Genomic DNA, 13,921 nt, shown 5'->3' with positions numbered 1-13,921 from the left:
AGGTGGAGATCAGGGGCAGGGTGAGGTGGAGATCAGGGGCAGGGTGAGATGGAGATCAGGGGCAGGGTGAGATGGAGATCAGATGCAGTGTGAGGGGTGAGGTGGAGATCAGGGGCAGTGTGAGGTGGAGATCAGGGGCAGGGTGAGGGGTGAGGTGGTGATCAGGGGCAGGGTGAGGTGGTGATCAGGGGCAGGGTGAGGTGGTGATCAGGGGCAGGGTGAGGTGGCGATCAGGGGCAGGGTGAGGTGGAGATCAGATGCAGTGTGAGATGGAGATCAGATGCAGTGTGAGATGGAGATCAGATGCAGGGTGAGGTGGCGATCAGGGGCAGGGTGAGGGGTGAGGTGGTGATCAGGGGCAGGGTGAGGTGGTGATCAGGGGCAGGGTGAGGGGTGAGGTGGTGATCAGGGGCAGGGTGAGGGGTGAGGTGGTGATCAGGGGCAGGGTGAGCGGTGAGGTGGTGATCAGGGGCAGGGTGAGGTGGTGATCAGGGGCAGGGTGAGGTGGAGATCAGGGGCAGGGTGAGATGGAGATCAGATGCAGTGTGAGATGGAGATCAGGGGCAGTGTGAGGTGGAGATCAGGGGCAGGGTGAGGTGGTGATCAGGGGCAGGGTGAGGTGGAGATCAGGGGCAGGGTGAGGTGGAGATCAGGGGCAGGTGAGATGGAGATCAGGGGCAGTGTGAGGTGGAGATCAGGGGCAGTGTGAGGGGTGAGTGGAGATCAGGGGCAGGGTGAGGGGTGAGGTGGTGATCAGGGGCAGGGTGAGGTGGAGATCAGGGGCAGGGTGAGGGGTGAGGTGGTGATCAGGGGCAGGGTGAGGGGTGAGGTGGAGATCAGGGGCAGGTTAAGGTGTAGTTCATGCTCAGGCGATTTGAAGCGCAGAAACTACACCTCCAAGAGTTGCGGGATTCACGAAGCGTGTTTCCGCAGCGGCCCGCCCTCAGTGCGCTGTTCACGGCCTCCTGTACGCTTTCTCCGTACGCTCACAGCCACTCGGAAACGCCGACGGTTCGTCTGTCAGACTGGAGAAGAAGCCAGTCTGGGAGATTAACCAGGCCCGAAACAACTCCGCTATTTCCTTCTTGTAGCCTTTTAACTAAATATGTATTATTTCACGAGTTTGTGAAAATAAAGCAGGATGAAGATCCAGAAGGTGAGAGAACTCGGTGGTGTTTCTCCTGATCTGAGATTAACTAGCGAGCGGTGCCGGCTAGCGGTCCATCCGACCGGATTAAAGACCTTTTAATCATTTTACTTTCACATTTAATCTTTACTTTCTCTTTATTCTGAGTTTTAAAAGCCGGAGTTCTGGAGATTTATTATTAGTGATCAGCTAAATGTCCTGATTCTCCTGGGTTTGATCGGACTGTCTTGCTAAGCTAATTAGCCTCGCTTAGCCTGTGTGTGTGTGTGTGTGTGTGTGTGTGTGTGTGTGTGTGTGTGTGTGTGTTAAAATGTGATCATTTATTAACTATCAAGCAGAGAACATTTTCATCTGTCATATAGCAGTGTTTCACTGAGAGCCCTGAGAAGTTTTAGTATCTCCTGTGTGTGTGTGTGTGTGTGTGAGAGAGAGAGAGAGAGACACAGAGTAAACAGGATGAGCAGGTTTGTTTCAGGAAGTCTCAGAATAAATGTCAGGACTTTTCCCCACATGTTAGTTTGCATTAATTGAAAAGTCTCTGATTTGTTTGCAGCTTTAGGACCCGGGACTCCTGATTACAGGGAGCAGAGGTTGGTCCCCTCCGTTGGTCCCCCAGTCCCCTCCTTTGGTCCTCTCTGTGGCCCCCGGACCCCTCTCTGTCCCTCTGAGCCCCCGCCCCGGTCTCCTCTGTCGGTAGACATGACCACAGGGGAGTGCTGCCACCTGCCCGGCTCTCTGTGTGACTGCACGGGAAACGCCGCTCTGTCCAAGACAGTGGAGGACACGGACACACGCCGGGCGCAGTACGTCACGCAGGTCACTGCTAAAGATGGACGCCTCCTGTCCACAGTCATCAAAGCCCTGGGAACCCAAAGGTGACACACACACACACACACACACACACACACACACTAGAAATTATCAGTTTTTCACACAAATGGAGTGTAAAAGCCTGATGCTGATCGTTGTTCTTATATATTGTTTAACTCTGGATTACGGTCGTCGAATGAAATACTTACAATTACCTCATTTATACACTGAGCAGGTGAGGGTCAGGGGCCTTTCTTAGGGGCCCAGCAGTGGCATCCGATCTGAAGTTCCACTTCTTAACCGCTGTTTATTATTGACTGTATTATATCCTTAATATCCTTATTATATCCTATAATTTGGAACTGGTACAAAAATGGTGAAATTATTGTTCTGATTTCAGAGCAGTTTAACAAAAATGCGAACAAAAAACCAACATGAAAGTTTTATTCTTAGCGACGGTCCGATTTGCCGGATTTGCCATGAGGGGGGCAACAGTGAAGGACTCCTTTCACCGTGTGACTGCACAGGAACGCTGGGCACAGTGCACAAGAGCTGCCTGGAGAAGTGGCTGTCCTCCTCCAACACCAGCTACTGCGAGCTGTGTCACACAGAGTTCACTATCGAGCGCAGGCCAAGACCCCTCACAGAGGTAACGTGACTTCTGTCTCGCTGTGGTGGGTTTGTGTGGAGGGTGTGGGTATAATTAATAACAGTATCACACAAAAGTGAGAACATCCCTAAGATAATTTCTACCATCATGTTCTTAAGGGACAAAACTATAGAAATAAAGTGGGATATATTGTAGAGCAGGGGTGTCAAACTCAAATTCACAGTGGGCCAAAATTAAAAACTGGGACGAAATCGTGGGCCAAACTCAAAATGTATTAAAAAAAATTTATTGAAAAGTGGTATTCATTTCTTATTGTCTCTCTCTCTCTCTCTCTCTCTCTCTCTCTCTCTCTCTCAGTCAAGTCAAGTCAAATTTTATTTATATAGCGCCTTACAGCAACCAAAAAGAGCACAAGGCACTTTCCAGAAAAAAATAAATAAATAAAATAGACAGTAGACAATGAAATATAAAAAATCTCTCTCTCTCTCTCTCGTCTCCTCTCTCTCTCTCTCTCTCTCTCTCTCTCATATATATATATATATATATATATATATATATATATATATATATATATATATATATATATATATATATATCTGTAGCCTTTTGAATTCCTTTTTAATGTAAACATTTTTTCACAGGCCAACAACAGAACAACCAAAAATAATAATAATTTCTTTCAATTAAAAAAAGCAATCATTTAACCATTAACAGTTCATGCCTTGGAGTAGAAAAAGTGCATAAAGACAACATTCATTCAAGCTCAGTTTCTACACTCTGATTGGTTGAAGACAGATTCCTGCATCTCTTTTTATGCAAGTGCATCATGTCTGGGTCTGGGAGTGAAGATGTTCATCAGTGAGACTCCTGAGTGGTGTTTTGTTCATCTTCATTAAAGAGAACAGTTACACACACAGATATGTGCTGGTGAACACAGAGAGGATTTAAGCAGCTTGGGCACGGAGTTGGAGCAGTGTGTCGGGGAGGAAACATGGAAACTGTGCAGCACACAGAGTCGTACTTTGACTTGAGCGCGTTCAATCAGCTCCATTTGGAGGTTGTTTGGTGCGCTTTCCACGTCAACCACAAACGGATTACTGAACAGTTCAAATCTGCATTTCTGGGCTTCAAAGTTGGTAAATTCAGCGCTGAGTACACAGAGTTTTTCAGTGCAGAGTTTTTCAGCGGTCTCGACTGACGCGCCCGTGCACTAACAAAGCATTCTGGGATTTGTAGTATTTGCGGTGTATACGTCTAAATAACTGGCAACAAAAATGAGTCCACCCTCAGTGAACGTGTCAGAACTGTGTCCAAAGTGTGAATATTGTGTGTGAGCACATTGTTATCCAGCACTGCTTTAATCCTGGGTGTGGAATTCACCAGAGCTGCATAGGTTGTTGCTGGGATCCTCTTCCACTCCTCCATAATGACATCACGGAGCTGCTCGATGTGAGACACATGGTGCTTCTCCACCTTCTGTTTGAGGGTCCCCACAGGTGCTCAATAGGGTTCAGGTTTGGAGACATTTACTCCATCACCTTTACCTCTATCACCACTCCATCACCTTCACCTTCAGCTTTCTTTAGCAAGGCAGTTTTCATCATGGTGGTGTGTTTGGGTTTGTTATTCTGTTGCAAAACAGTGGTTCAGTCCAGTTTCTGAAGGGAAGAGCATCATGTTCTGCTTCAGAATTTCACAGTACATGTTGGAATTCATGTTTCCCTCAATGAACCACAGCATCCCAGAACCAGCAGCACTCATGCAGCTCGAGACCATGATGATACCACCACCATGCTTGACTGTAGGTAAGACACAATTTTCTTGGTTCTTCTCACCAGGGCGTCACCACACATGCTGGACACCATCTGAGCCAAACAAGTTTATCTTCGTCTCATCAGACCACAGGACATGGTTTCAGTAATTCTTGAAGATACACAAATTTGTCTGGTCCTGTCAAGGAGACAAAAACATGGACATGATGAATAGAACATTTACACCATGTACAGCTGTTACCACTGAGGGTGGACTCATTTTTGTTGCCAGTTATTTAGACAATAATGACTGGATGTTGTTATTTTTAGAGGACAGTAAAACTGTACTGATACACAAACTGCACACTGATACTCTAAAATATATCCAACTTCATTTCTATAGTTTTGTCCCTTGAGAAGATGCTAAAATGGTGTGGGATGCATGTAGATAGTTTTGTGGGTATGGAGGAGTGGGTGTGGGATGTGTGTAGATAGTTATGTGGGTATGGAGGAGTGGGTATGGAGTCTGGGGTCTGATAGTTGATGCTTTAAATGCACATGATTCCCATGTTGTAGTTTAAGTTCTAGTTTTTAGTTAATAAACGATTTACTGAAATATCAGGACAAAGAAAAAAAAAAAAAACAGGTATCATATTTATTCATTTATTCACAATATGCGCACATTCACTGGTGTGAATTCATCTCAGTTTTCACCGGCTTTCAAAACTCGACACTGCAGTACAGTCAATGTGTAAATATGACTGTCACTGTTTTACCATTTCTAGGGTTTCTGATGTTCTTAAAATGGAGAATGGTCAAATGTTGTTGTTTTTAATGTCTATTCCATTTCCAGTTTATTTAAAATGTTGATTTTCTAAAATATCCCTGAAATATTACTTTGAATTCGTCACTTATTGCACCTTTACATTTCTTTTTTCTTGTTTGTATACAGTGGTTAAGGGACCCTGGGCCAAGAAATGAGAAGCGCACGCTGTTCTGCGACATGGTGTGTTTCCTGTTCATCACACCTTTGGCAGCCATATCAGGATGGTTGTGTCTGAGAGGAGCTCAGGACCACCTGCACTTCAACAGTCGCCTGGAGGCAGTGGGTCTCATCGCTCTCACCATCGCTCTCTTCACCATTTATGTGCTCTGGACTCTGGTAACATCAACCACACTGTTTTATTTGCCACACACACACACAGGTGATATTAGATAAATGGCACTAATGATAGTGATTGTTGTGATAATTATCTGTAGATATTGAAGCTCTGATTGAGTGGTTTGTTCTTTGTGAAATGGAGAAAAGGTTGGAAAAGAATATGTGCTGGATAAAGAGCAGATTTAGATGATTTTATAGAAGATGTTTTTGTGTACAGGAAGTGAACAGACTGCAGGTCACATCAATATTTTTGTCATAAACAAACAGTGATAAATATTTAATATTGTGCTTTGGCTGAGGAAATATGATGTTTATGGTGTTCACATAAATCTGTAATCCTTCCTTCCATTTTCAGTTGTTTCTATATTTCTTCCTTCTTTAATCTGGTGGTTTCTCTGAGATCAGATGAATCCCTCAGATCGTTATATTGTGGTTTTGGAGGTGAAGACCTTGTCACACCGTGTTACACTACACACCACCTCATGTCAGTGCAGTGACTCATCATTTCCTGAAACTAGTCCAATAGCCATTGTTTCTTTGGCGTATTTGTTCTTCTCTTCTGCGATTAAAGAGAACAGGGGAAAGGAAACACAACCCTGAGCAGTTCCTGTGCTGAGGGACAGAATCTGACGTCTTGTAATGTTCATGTTAAATCTGTGCAGATTTTCAGGACTAATATTCAGCAGCAGGGTGTGTTTTATGTGCTGGAGTCTGAAGAACAGATATTCAGTATCTGCTTTGCTCAAAAATCCATAGAGTATGTGATGTAGGAATTGGGAGACTCCAGATGTTCGAGGATATGTGCCAGACTGACATCTTCTCTAGACATTTTTGTTCATAATTTCAGACAATTTTTCCATGGCCACAGAAAGTTGTGGGCTTGAAGCTGGTAAAACTTTGGAACTTGGATGATGGAGCAGGAAACTGAGCACAGACTCAACAAGCATTAAATATATTAATAAAGGCAGTGACTTTGTAACAGGAGAGAAATTATTTCGAGCAGATCTCATACTTTAGTTTAAACTGTCCTTTAAATCAGTTTGTGTTTTATAAAATGATGATTAGTGGAGACGGAATTTCACAGATTTACTTTCCAGATTCACTGTAATTTGTTCTCACATCGCTTCACTTTTTCCACATTTTATTTTACAGCCTTATTCCAAATCTGATTTAATTAATTTTCTACTAAAAATTCTACAAACAAAACCCCACAATGACACAGAGAAAGAAAAAAGAAAATCACAGGTTTTACAGCCTTTACCATGACATTCAAAATTGAGCTCAGGTGCCTCCTGTTTCCACTGATCATCCTTGAGATGTTTCAACAACTGGATTGGAGTCCACCTGTAGTACATTCAGATGATTGGACATGATTTGGAACACACCTGATCTATAGCAGGTCCCACAGTTAACATGCCATGAAGACCAAGGAACTGTCTGTAGACCTCTGAGGCAGGATTGTTTCGAGGCACAGATCTGAGGAAGGAGACAAACATTTCAGCAGCCTTGAAGGTCACAATGATCACAGTGGCATCCAGCATCCATAAATCAAAGAAGTTTGGAACCACCAGGACTCTTCCTAGAGCAGGTCACCCGGCCAAACTGAGCCATCGGGGGAGAAGGGCCTTAGTCAGGGAGGTGACCAAGAATCTGATGGTCACTTTGAAAGAGCTCCAGATTTCTCAGTGGAGAGAGAAGAACCTTCCAGAAGAACAACCATCTTTTTCAGCAGCAGGAACTGGGAGACTGTTCAAGATTGGGGAAAGATAAAAGCAGCAATGTACAGAGATGTCCTTGATGAAAACCTGCTCCAGAGCGCCCTGGACCTCAGACTGGGGTGACGGCTGGAAGATAAACCAAGATAACAAAAGGAGTTGCAATGGGAAACTCGGTGAATGCCCAGCCAGTGTCCAGACTTGAACCTGAATCAACATCTCTGAAGAGATCTGAAAATGGCTGTGCACCGACGCTCCCCTTCCAACCTGATGGAGCTTGAGAGGTTCTGCAAAGAAGAATGGGAGAAACTGCCCAAAAACAGGTGCCAAGCTTGTAGCATCAAACTCAAAAGACTTGAGGCTGCAACTGGTGCCGAAAGGAGCTTCAACAAAGTTCTGAGCAAAAGCAGTGAAACTAATGTACATTTATTTTTTATTTCAAACAAACTTCTTTCACCTTATGGGATTTTGTTTTTAGAATTTTGAGTATGAATGTAATCCGTTTTGGAATAAAGCTGTAACAGAATGTGGTAAAAGTGAAGTGCTGTGATACTTTCAGGATGTTCTGTACCCTCAGTAGGGCAGTAGCTGATTTTGTGATTTACAGCAGCTGCGTCTGCAAACACATCAGCCCAACATCAGCCCTGGTGTGTAGCAGCAGTTTGCTCAGGTGCTGATTTCTATATCCTGTTCCTCCTGCATCAGTAATGGTATAAAACTAACATTTTAAACATCTGATGCCAACTTATTAGCTACAGTTACTTCAAACTGAAGAAGCAGACTGTAGACACCGACTTTTAAAACTATCATCATCCCATTTGTTTTTTTTATTTTGGCTGAAGTTCCTGTGACTGAGCAGATCATCTTTATCCACAGGTTTCATTCCGCTACCACTGTCAGTTATACACCGAGTGGAGAAGAACCAATCAGAAAGTGCGCCTGCTCATTCCTGACGCTAAGGGTGCTCACTCTACCCAGCATTCCTTGCTCTCCACGAAGCTGCTGAAAAAGACGTCAGATGAGACCATCGTATGAGATACGCAGTGTTTTTGTTTGTTTGTTTGTTTTGGTTAGTGTTTTGGGGGGAGGGTCGGGGGCACGACACAGTGTTGGTATTAAACGTGCTAAAAGGTTCTTAATGTGTGATGTCATCACTCAGAGCCGCAGCACTGGATGCATTCTTTTTCTATTTAATCGTTTTTTTATCTAAAGTATGTGAGCACTTCCTTTATCTTCTTTCTTGTTATTTTTTTGTTTGTTAGTTTAAATGTTGTGTGTTATGTTTTGTAGTTTCTGTGAGCTGTTTGTGGTTTAGGATGATTTTATTTATTTGCCTACACAGCGGTCATCCAGGTCTCGTAGTCTCAGTAATCGTGTGTAAAAAAAGTAACGATTCTTTGAGCAGACGTGTGAGGAGACAAAAAGCAGCAGAGAAACTGCTGAAACTTAAATGAAACACTTCTCTAGATTTATTCTATGTTTTTTTTCCAAAATTAAAATTGATTGGTCATTGGCCAATTTTGAGTATTTTAGCCCATGTGACAGTAGGTATATATTAGAGCATCTTAAACGTATATAAGTTCACGTGGCGTTTTTAAAGTGTTACGGGACGACGGCACCTTCACACCAGGCCTGCTAACAGAAGGGTGTGAGCTGTAGCACCTGATCTCCTCCTCCTGTGCCTATAGGGGCAGAAACACTAAAATAAGAGGGTGCCATAAATTCCTTTTCATTCTACCATCAAGTCCAAGCCACAGTGTCGTTCCTCAGGTGTGCTCAGTTCATACTGCAGGCAAATTCACCTTTTGTTTTTGATCATAATTAGTGACTGTTAAAGTTTCTCCCAGATTTGATCTGTGTTCAGTGTGAGGTTCATGCAGAGATTAGATACGGAGGTCCTCCAGCTGTAGCACCTACACGATGTGAGTAGCAGAGAAATACCTGCTCAGATCAAATGTAGTGTGTGTGAACCTCAGGGAATCCTGGGAAGGGTCGTGTTTATCATGTCATTGTTGTGACAGATGTTTTTTAATTTAAAAACGTTACAGCTACGTGTGGCTGTGTGAAAGAGCAGTGTGTGTGTGTGTGTGTGTCGGTGTCATTTGTACGTTTGTTTTCGTAGCAGTTTTTACTTGCATTGTTGAATATGCAGTGATTTGAGTGATTTGTCTGAGACTGGAGCAGCTGTGTGTCACGATTCCCTGCACGTCACATGCTACAAGGAAGATGTGCAAAATGTCATCACCTTAAAGGGAAAGCAGTGTTGTGATGATAGACCCTCTTCCTGGTGGCTTTATGGACCCCCTGACCAAAGTATGGCCTTTATGCAGTTATTGAGGGACCATCTGTTTCTGATACCAGGATCTGTTCATGTCTGATCCTTTAAACATCAAACATCTGGATGGGCTTTGTACATTTGTGGATACATTTCACGTTTATGAAAGGCACTTGAGGCAACAGTTAGTGTGTGTGTGTGTGTGTGTGTGTGTGTGTGTGTGACACTGACCTTCCATAGTGCCACCATTGAAACAAAAGAGTTCTTGTGTCTGTATATGAAGTAAAAAAAAAAAAAAGGAAGTTGAAGATAAATCCCTGTGTGTGTGTGTGTGTGTGAGAGAGAGACTTATCGTCCCCTAACAGGGCAAAAATGATCAGAGAGATTTCGCTCATCTTTTTCGGTGGCACTCGAATGAAATTCTCTTTTGGACGATGATTTAAAAAATGTGCAATAGATGAACACAAAAAGCTTTCAGCATTACTGATACTGATTATATTTTAAGTGTGATATTTTCAAGAAGGAAGAAAATAAGATCTTGCAGCAGCAGCATCATACCTGTGTGGTGTCGCAGGACTGAGGAGGGGATTTGGGTTTAGGACGTGATTTTGGAAGCTATGAAGATGGTCACAGATCAGCAGTTAACACAAATTCAGTGTTTAAATGCTGCTCTTTGTAATTCTGTCTTTCATTGGTGTGCTTCCATCTGATATGTCTGGCCTTTTTTTTTTTACTTTCCACATTATTTCCTCTTTATTTCGCAAAGTGAGGTAATATTAAAAAAAGCTTGAGTGCAGTTTCAGCAATATTATAATGCACTTCTTGCCTATAACCTTGTATGTACCATGTTAGATAATTACTCTGTCAGACATAATATGAAGGATTGCAGGACTACATTCAGACAGGATTTCTTTTTCTTTTGGATATTCATGATTTTTCTCCACTATGCAACCTTCTGTTCTGGTGTTAACACGGCTGACTCGTTTTTATTTATTTCTCTATTTACAAAAAATGCATGCTTTATTTCTTTAGCTTTTTAATTTAATTTTTTTTACTCATCATGCACTTTTACAAATGATTTGAAAATGGGTGAGCAAACCTTTTCCCCTGGACATGTTTCAGAGAGGTTTGATTCCCTCAATGATCATTGGAGAATCTGATCCACTTTTTTGCATTAACAATAAAAAAAACTTAAAGCGGTAATGACCAATCTCTTGTTTTCTGAGATAAACATACACAATGTAAACCTTGTACGCTGTTTGTTTTGTTTTGTCACCACTGTTTTAATGTGTTTATATTGTATGTATCATTTGCATTGTATGTTGTTGTTTTTTTATTCCCTGAGCACCATATTTTTATCGCTCTATGCTGTTTTTTGGGATATTATAATATTTATGTAGTGAAGTGGATCAAGACTGGTGTCTGTATCGTCCTCACTAAAGATTTGTTGGTGCTTGCAATCAGCCAAGAAAATTGTGCAAAGCAAATTAAATATGATGCTCTTGATATCGTTATCTGGCCTCAGTATTTTACATTTTCATTCAGTCAAACTAAATAAAAAGTAAACATGTTTGAGTTGAGCAGATCCTATAAAGTTGTGTGTATTGTACAGACTGGCTCGTGCTCTAACCCTCACTGAGAAACTACAGGGGATCTGAAACTCTGATAAACCAACAGGAAGTAGAACTGCTCTGCCTTGATAACATGCTGTGCGTTTTTACTCTGTAAAGTCACTTAAATGAGGCCATTTTATAATTTAACTGTAAAAAAAAATGTGCACAGACGTCAGGAATTACATTCAATTCATTTCACTTCAATTAATGTTTATTTGTATAGCGCTTTTAACAATGAACATTGTCTCAAAGCAGCTTTACACAGATAATGTGGTGATAAGTGAATATGTTCTTTAAGTAAGCATAATCCTTATTTTCAGCTCGCAATCTCGTGTTCTGTTCACTTTATGGATCATATTTACTTTGGCTATATGAGACATGATATAAAATAACCACTCTCAAATACATCTCCTATTCTGACACGGCTTCTGCCTCCAGATGTTCCATCCCACAGTTGTGTTTGATCTGATGTGACATAAAGATCAGGTGATTTATTTGTAACAGTTTATATGAAACAACTTGATCGCTTTTGCAGTTTAAAGCCTGAGCATAAGGTTTAACTTTCCTCTGAATGCAGGAACAGTCATTTCTTAGGGTCTGAATGAAGAGTTTTAAAGCATTTTCAGATAAAATCCAAAAAACAAAAACAAAAAGACGTCACCAACATAAATCAGTCATATAGTAAGCAACATGGAATAACAGGCTAATAACTGTACATAACATTTCATTTCATGCATTAGTCATTACTTTCCTCATAAAAGGTGTGTATGCAGCTCTATCATCTTATGTTTTACATGTTTTCTCCCGACTTCTTTCTTTTTCTCAATTGGGCTCCTGAGGGTTTGACCTTTTTTGGCATCCATAATTTGAATTTGGCTTCAGCTCTCCCTACTGACTAGACGTCACTCCAGGTCTGATCAGTTCTACCACTGGAAACCCTGAAGGCTGAGGTGACATTTATCAACACCTGCTCTGGGCACCTGGTAAAATGGGTGAGGTTAAATTTTTTTCACTTAATTTTTATTTGTATTAAAATCTCAGAGGATCCAGACTCAAGATCTGGGTGGCACCGAATGTCCATGTATTACAGATAAACGATGTTGAGGTGTGATGAAGATCAGAAGCAAACTGTAGTCCTGAGTGTAGCAGACTGTTTATTAACTACAGTCCAAATCCATCCTCAAAGCTCCTGTGTTACTCCGTAATCTCATGGATCTCCAGGCTGTAGATGTAAAACACCTAAAATCAAAGAAAACATCATCCAGAGGCAGACCAGGACAAAGTTGGAAGATTTGAGGAGGGGAGAGGAGCAGGAACAGTGATCACTGGAACCTCAGGAGCATGTTTATTCATTGTATATGGGTTTTATGTAATAGCAAGGAGCTGCCGAGTGGCAGCCTGTTGCAGCAGCTCCCTTCAAGTTTGTATTCTTTTTTATTTATGTTATAGTGTTCCAGCACTGTGTTTTTCTTTGTTTTGTTTTTTTTTTTTTTGAGTGTATGCGTGTGTAATTGTAAACTGCACAATGGACATCAACAAAGTCTGATGTCAAAGTTTGCTCTACTTTTCCTGCTTTTTTGGACTCTGTTCACAGCCACGGCCCGATTGTTTACACCAGGGATCAGCTGTTAGCGTTCCGCAACACGGCGATACTACTACAGGAAAAAAACGGATATTCCCCACAAGCTAAGAAGGACACGACGGGGGAACCGTGCTGGAGCTCTGTGTCGGACTAAAAGGAGACGTTACAGACCAACTCTCCCGTCCACCGTCATGGAGAATGTGAGATCTTCACCCAACAAGATGGACAAGCTAGCGTCTCTTACCCAGCATCAGCAGGAATTCCGGGAGTGTAGCATCATGCTGTTCATGGAGTCATGGATGATGATGACAGGGAGTACAGAGGACTGATCCAGAACTTTGTGGACTGGTGCCAACAGAGCTGCCTCCAGATAAACGCGGGGAAAACCAAAAGAACTGGTGGTGGATTTCCGTAGGCACAAACAAAATTCATTACCACCAGTGAACATTCAGGGAAAGGACAGTGTGAGTGGACGCTTACAAATACCTGGGTGGACTGGAAGACTCTGTGGTGGCCTCAGCCACATTCTATGGTGTGGTCTACTGGTGCAGCAGCATCTCTACTGCAGACAGGAAGAGACTGGACAAGCTGATCAGGAATTCCAGCTCAGTCCTGGGGATTCCCCTGGACACTGTACAGTAGGTGGGAGAAGGAGGATGGGAGCTAAACTATCATCATTGCTGGAGAACGTCTCTCACCCCCTGTATGAAACAGCTCCTTCAGTGACACACTGTTACATCCTGAGTGTCTGAAGGAGCAAAACAGAAGATCTTTTCTCCCTGCTGCTATTAGACTTTACAATCAGAGCTGCTCCCAGTGAACCAGTCACCAAAATACACACTGTATTATTACTGTTTATCTGCAATAATAGCAATAACAGAAATGTAAAAAATTTGGAATATTACCTGCAACACGTCTGTTAGTAATTACTTGTGGTCTCTTTTTCTTATTTGTATTTATACATTGTGTTGTGTTTATACTGTATACTCGTGTGTCTATTCCTTTTATATATTTTTATTTTATGTATTTCTTTTTCTTTGCTGCTGTAACAGAGAAATTTTCCACTGTGAGACGAATAAAGGTATATCTTATAGCGAGAGAGAGTGAAGGGGGTTATTGACAAGGAGAGGGAGAGAAACTTTTTTTTTTTTTTTTTTTACTTTTACAAAATTTTATTTACACAAGTCACATATCATACAAATTTAAGGGGACTTGAAATGAATAAGTAAATACGTATTAAGATAGTTTTATAATTG

At 42.0% G+C, this 13,921-nt stretch overlaps 1 protein-coding gene across 1 annotated transcript; it reads left to right on the top strand.

The window, feature by feature from the left end:
- The first annotated feature begins 838 nt into the window (after positions 1 to 838).
- march2 (membrane-associated ring finger (C3HC4) 2) lies at positions 839 to 10,976 on the top strand. The gene is made up of 5 exons (XM_046857979.1): positions 839 to 1,156; positions 1,701 to 2,022; positions 2,411 to 2,606; positions 5,271 to 5,480; positions 8,072 to 10,976. The coding sequence occupies exons 1-5, from the start codon at positions 862 to 864 to the stop codon at positions 8,228 to 8,230; spliced, it is 1,182 nt and encodes a 393-aa protein (XP_046713935.1). The 5' UTR covers positions 839 to 861; the 3' UTR covers positions 8,231 to 10,976.
- Positions 10,977 to 13,921: the final 2,945 nt, after the last annotated feature.

Source organism: Silurus meridionalis, chromosome 9, assembly GCF_014805685.1.
Source record: "Silurus meridionalis isolate SWU-2019-XX chromosome 9, ASM1480568v1, whole genome shotgun sequence".
In the NCBI taxonomy this organism is placed as follows: domain Eukaryota; kingdom Metazoa; phylum Chordata; class Actinopteri; order Siluriformes; family Siluridae; genus Silurus; species Silurus meridionalis.
The sequence above is the reverse complement of the archived record's forward strand: the minus strand, read 5'-3'. Positions and strand labels throughout refer to the sequence as shown.